Here is a 5,742-nt window from a genome sequence, read left to right on the forward strand (position 1 = left end):
ACAAACTGATATTTGGAAATCTATTTTTTTTGTTTTCAATTATGTTTTGAGTAATATAATATGACAATCTTCTATAATTAAATATGTTCACTTGATAAAGTTAAAAAGACTATTGTTTTATTTTAGTAAATTCAAAAGTCAAAGAGGATCAATAAATGGTTGAAGTAACGATTTTACTTTGTTTAAAAAGTTTAGTGAAAACAATGATTAAATTATTAATTTACAAGAGAGATGATTAAATGAAAAAAACATAATAATAACATTCTTACATATAATAAGTGAAAAGCCGTGTGAAACGTATTTGATGTTAGCCATCCAATTACTCGGCTTTATTCTTCAAGCCATCTGCAAAATCACACGCATGACACACCACTCCTGATGAATACGCTCCCTTCTGAAGCGTCAACAACACTTAAGTTTGTCGAAGAAGAGAAAGAAAGAAAGCGTGAAAGACACGGAGATAAATGCGAATGTGATCCACGAAAGTTGTTGTATAATGATAAAAAAGGTTAAGAAAGTGACGGTTTTGTCTGGAGAGAGTCCTCTCGGTAAAAGAAATGGGGCCCACTTAGAGAGCAAAAATAAAGTTGATCTGTCTGGTTCCTCTCAATAACTATCCACTCATGATTTGATGGTTGTGTCGACCTTAACTTTGGTCCTAATTATATAGCACTGGATAGCTGGACCCCACCTCAGACTTTTAATCTCAGCCGTTTGATTTTACTGTAATGAAAGAGTGAGGTGTTTTTCAGGTGGGTGAGTGGGCCACAGCATTGAAGGTAAAAGATTCATGGTGATCATCTTGTGTTTTATTTGTACACAAACTATTTGCATTGATTTTGGTATGGTGGGTTGGATCTCCACTTTTTTTCAATTTTGACTTGTTGTACATATTAATAATTACATAGTTCAATTTCAATGAATTCATATGATCCATGATTTGGTGACATTGACATACATAAATCATGCAATTCATAACACAAGTGATGGACATATTTATATTAAATTAAAAAACTTATTTTAAATAAATAACATTACTTTTATAATTTATAAATTTAAAAAAATTATATTAAGTTGATACATGTGTGGGTTTGATTGTGATATGGTTAAATGATGCCATCATGCATGTTGCTTTGTCAACAAAACATGCTAAATGCCATCACACCAAGTTATTTTCTATCAAAACCCACTTACTTAAATCAATGTTATTGTTAATTCCACTTCAGATTTTGCTCATTAAAGGTATGAATCATACCTTTGTCAATACTTTAATTTGTTCCAAAAACATGCTAAATGCCACTCTCTAATTTATGTATATTTTGCGTACGGTATCTATTGCAAAATTAATGAAATTAATTACCATAGTTAATGAAGGTAAAAAAGTTGAATGGAGAAAGGGGGAGGACAAAAATTCAGAGTTAGGTATTATTTTTCAGGGGCAGAAGCCATGATTGACATAATTGGCCTCCTGACACAAAGTCATCATTGAATTTACAGACAACACTCACCTCCAAACTTATTCTCCTCTTTCTATATAATCCCAACTCCCTACCTACATTCATACCATCCATCCATCAACTCTTTCAATTCTCTCTCTCTCTCTCTCTCTCTCTCTCTCTCTTCAAAACCAGAACCCTTCTTCCTGGTTTCTTTCACCATTCTACAATTAATAACTCATCTACTTCATTCAAAGTTCAAACCAAACCAAAACCATGGTTGAGAAAGACGATCTAGGTTTGAGTCTTAGCTTGAGCTTTCCTCAGAATCATAATTCCTTACACCTTAATCTCATGCCTTCACTTGTTCCTTCTTCTACTTCTTCTTCTTCTCCTTCTTCTGCCTTCAATCTTCACAAACCCTCATGGAATGAACCCTTCCCTTCTTCAGGTATACTCTCTAACTGTTTTTTGTTCTTATTTCCACTGGGTTTGTTTTGTTGTGATTTCTACATCTGCATGGCTTCAAAGTTTCAGATCTGGAGATACAAATATGGTTTAAAGAAATAATTTTTTTTCATGTTTTTTGCTTCTTCTTTTCATCCATTCATTGAAACTTGGATTAAAATAAATCGCACTTTCTTGCTTTTCCATGTTTAATATCTTTTTCTAATTTATACAACCTTTTGTCAATAGTTTTCCACGAAACTTTCTTGTTTTCACACTCAAAAGTTCCTTAATTTTGCTTTTTTTTCCCTTATTATTCGGATCAAATCCTCAATATAATTCATTTCTCAAATAAACTAAACCAGTAAAGTGTTGAACATCTCATAATCTTATTGGGGTTTCACATGCAGATCCAAACTCCGAGTCCTGCCGTGCTGAGACCCGGTCTTTTCTTCGAGGAATCGACGTGAACCGGTTGCCATCTCAAGCGGATAACGAAGAAGAAGCGGGTGTCTCCTCGCCTAACAGTACGATATCGAGTGTTAGTGGCAAGAGAAGCGAGAGAGAACCGAATGGAGAAGAGCTCGAGATTGAGAGAGCTTGTTCTCGTGGTATTAGTGACGAAGAAGATGGTGATACTTCAAGAAAGAAGCTCAGGTTGTCTAAAGATCAGTCAGCCATTCTTGAAGAGAGCTTCAAAGAACACAACACTCTCAACCCCGTAAGTACATGTTTTCCCGAGAAAGTTTTATTTTCTAACGAAACAAACAGGTAACTTTAAACTCACAAATGGATGGTGTTTGTTGTTTTCAGAAGCAAAAGATGGCGTTGGCTAAGCAGCTAGGCCTCAGGCCTAGACAAGTGGAAGTATGGTTCCAGAACAGAAGGGCAAGGTGAGATATTTTATCAATATATTGAGGGTATGTTCGGGTTTTCGAGAATGTTTAGTTTAGTCAATGACAGTTTTACCCTTTTTTGAAATACTGCAGGACCAAGCTGAAGCAAACTGAGGTTGACTGTGAGTTTTTAAAGAGATGCTGTGAAAATCTGACGGAGGAGAACAGGCGGTTGCAGAAGGAAGTTCAGGAGCTGAGAGCACTGAAATTTTCCCCGCAATTCTACATGCAAATGACCCCACCTACAACACTGACCATGTGTCCATCATGCGAGCGTGTAGGAGTCCCACCATCAGCTCCACCCTCGGCCGTTGATCACAGGACCCATCACAGGGCTATACCCATCAACCCATGGGCGTCAGTAGCGGGTCCCATGGCTCATGGACCGTTCGATGCAGTCCGTCCTCGATCGTAATTAGAGATCAGAAATGTAAAAGGGTACTAGTAGTGTTGAATGTTGAAAGTCTAGGTCTAAGATACGGTTGGTAGTATGATTTGGTGGGTCTTTGTTGGTTTTGCATGATTGACCCATCTAAATTATGTTTTGAAAAAGTTGACTATATTAGTTAGCTTTAATTATAGTGCTAATTAGTAATTAATTTATTGCTCATGTCATACTCATTCAAAGGGAGAAAAACTTTGAGTGTAAAGTTCATTAATATCTAATTATTAATTTGACCGAGTAAAGCAAATATATCTCTCTTCATTTAATCACTATACTTATATAAACCAATTTATCTTTTAATTTTTGTTTAATAGTCCCATGTTATGGCTTGATTTCCGGATTTTCCAAGAGAGGGAGAGAAAGTGTTGTCTAATTAATAAACATTATTTTATTCCTTAGTTTAACAAGCCAATCAAAATGGCCCTCTTTTCACCATTTGGTTCATCTAATTTGAGTCACCAATATAAACGTAATTTACCAGACAACTCAACCACCATTTAGGCTTTTAGAAAGTGTGATTATTGTCGCCATCACAACAAAATTGTCGGCAACCAGACAGATTACTCACGTCACGTGACTTGTTCATTTAGCCCTATGTATATGTGTCTGTTTACAATTCAAATCATTAACCTCAGCTTCAACACCCAATATCATCACTTGGACAATATATCTGAAACATATCTCATAATATCTTCTTCGAGTACTGGTATTAGTTTATATAGGTCACGGAAACAACATAAAACCTTCTGTCTCTGGTAAATTTATTTATTTTGGAAAACAATTTGGTTCTACTCTGGACTGTCTCTATTTGTTCTAATCGTCTGAAATTGCTGTCAGGACGATGCATATATTCATCTTTTCTTCTGTTCTTTACTGCTCCATCCATGTAGCTACACAGAAGCAATCAATTTTATTGAAATTGACCTATCAGATCATACCACTTGCAAGAGTCTCTTCCTGCTAGCGCTAGGGTTAGATCTCGATAACTTAATCCATCAAAAAGTTCATTCGATAAAAGCTCTTTCTCAGGAGATAGATACATACACACAGTACAGTTTGGAACTATATGCCTCCGCTTCGGCCCACTCTCGTCTGCTGTGAATTTGTGTTATTTAAGCCCCCACCAAGTTTCTTTCTAAACCCCGCTTATAATTTCATACAAAAATATAGGGCTGTTTGGTAGGTTATTTGAAAAAATTTATTATGAAAAACTACCTGAATAAGATATGATATGATATGATTAAATTAAATATGATAGGATTCTGAGAATGTGTTCGGTATAATATCTGAAAATTATATCAGGGTTGGATAAAGATTAGAATAGTTGTTTGGTTCATTTTCGGAAAACATTTTATGAAAATATTTAGATTATTTTTTAACCCCTTATATTTGTTAATTTAGCTAAACACCTCTTACAATAAAAGTTTATAAATTAACAAAAACACCCCACCCACCCAAAAACTGCCGGTAGCCGAGCACCACCACTGGACGGTAGTCGACAGTAGTCGGAATGGTGTATGACTAGCTAAATCTGATCGGTTGTGTGCCGATTTGGCCTTTTCCGGCCATATCCACCGTGGATTCTGGCTGAAAACGGTCAGATCTACGGCCAGAATTTGGCCTTCGTTGATGACTACGATCTGGTCGTCAACAAGAGCTAAAATATGGTTGTCCTCAACGGCCAGATCCATGGTAGATTTGGCCGAAAACGACCAGATTGACGCACTACTGGCTAAATCCAGTCTGTTGTTTCGATGGCTGGGGTCGATGGTGGCTTCTGGCGGTCGGCAGTGGCTTGGGGGGATGGGGGGTATTTTTATTAATTTATAAACTTTTATTATGAAATGTAATTGTTTTTAGTTGAATAGAGTTGAAAAAATGTTAGGCTCCGTTTGGTTGGTTTTTGGGAATACTATTATTAATATTCCCAAAAAAGTTAAACAGTAAAATGCCCAAAAACTCACAATATTATCCAATATTATTCAACTTTTTTTAAACTCCCTAAATTTGTTAATTTAATTAAATACCCCTAATTTTTTTTTTCAAAATTGCAAAAACACCCCTAAACCCACATTAAACCAGATTCCGACCACCACTACCGGAAGTTGGCCGGAATCTGGTAGGATGACACACTACCGACTGGATCTTGCCGGTAGTGCGCCGATCTAACATTTTCCGGCCAGATCTACGGTGGATCTGGCTGGAAAAGGCCAGATCTAAGGCCAAAGATCTGGCCATTGACGGCCAGATCTTTGGCCGTAACCAGACGTCAACGACGGCCAACGATATGGCCGTCGTTGAAGAGCAAATGCGGCCAGATCCACCGTGGATCTGGCCGGAAAATGCCATATCGGCGCACGATCGGCAAGATCCAGCCGGTCATGCGCCGATACGGCGACTCTGGCCACCCTCCGGCGGTGGTGGCTGGCTGTCCGTATTTGATGGGTGGGTTGGGGGTATTTTTGTTAACTTTTAATGTTTTATTATAGGGGTGTTTTGTAAAAAAACAAACATAGAG

General features: G+C 37.1%; 1 protein-coding gene across 1 annotated transcript; it reads left to right on the forward strand.

The window, feature by feature from the left end:
* Positions 1 to 1,542: 1,542 nt before the first annotated feature.
* On the forward strand, positions 1,543 to 3,385 carry LOC116105621 (homeobox-leucine zipper protein HAT4-like). Its single transcript, XM_031392031.1, has 4 exons — positions 1,543 to 1,887; positions 2,294 to 2,604; positions 2,697 to 2,776; positions 2,873 to 3,385. The coding sequence occupies exons 1-4, from the start codon at positions 1,713 to 1,715 to the stop codon at positions 3,192 to 3,194; spliced, it is 888 nt and encodes a 295-aa protein (XP_031247891.1). The 5' UTR covers positions 1,543 to 1,712; the 3' UTR covers positions 3,195 to 3,385.
* The last annotated feature ends 2,357 nt before the right edge of the window (positions 3,386 to 5,742 follow it).

This window comes from Pistacia vera, unplaced genomic scaffold (assembly GCF_008641045.1).
Source record: "Pistacia vera cultivar Batoury unplaced genomic scaffold, PisVer_v2 Contig501, whole genome shotgun sequence".
NCBI classification, from domain to species: domain Eukaryota; kingdom Viridiplantae; phylum Streptophyta; class Magnoliopsida; order Sapindales; family Anacardiaceae; genus Pistacia; species Pistacia vera.

Coding starts and splice junctions, on each gene's coding strand:
- LOC116105621 (XM_031392031.1), top strand. CDS start 1,713: ATGGTTGAGAAAGACGATCTAGGTTTGAGTCTTAGCTTGAGCTTTCCT. Junction 1,888..2,293: donor TGAACCCTTCCCTTCTTCAG/GTATACTCTCTA, acceptor TTTCACATGCAG/ATCCAAACTCCGAGTCCTGC. Junction 2,777..2,872: donor TTCCAGAACAGAAGGGCAAG/GTGAGATATTTT, acceptor GAAATACTGCAG/GACCAAGCTGAAGCAAACTG.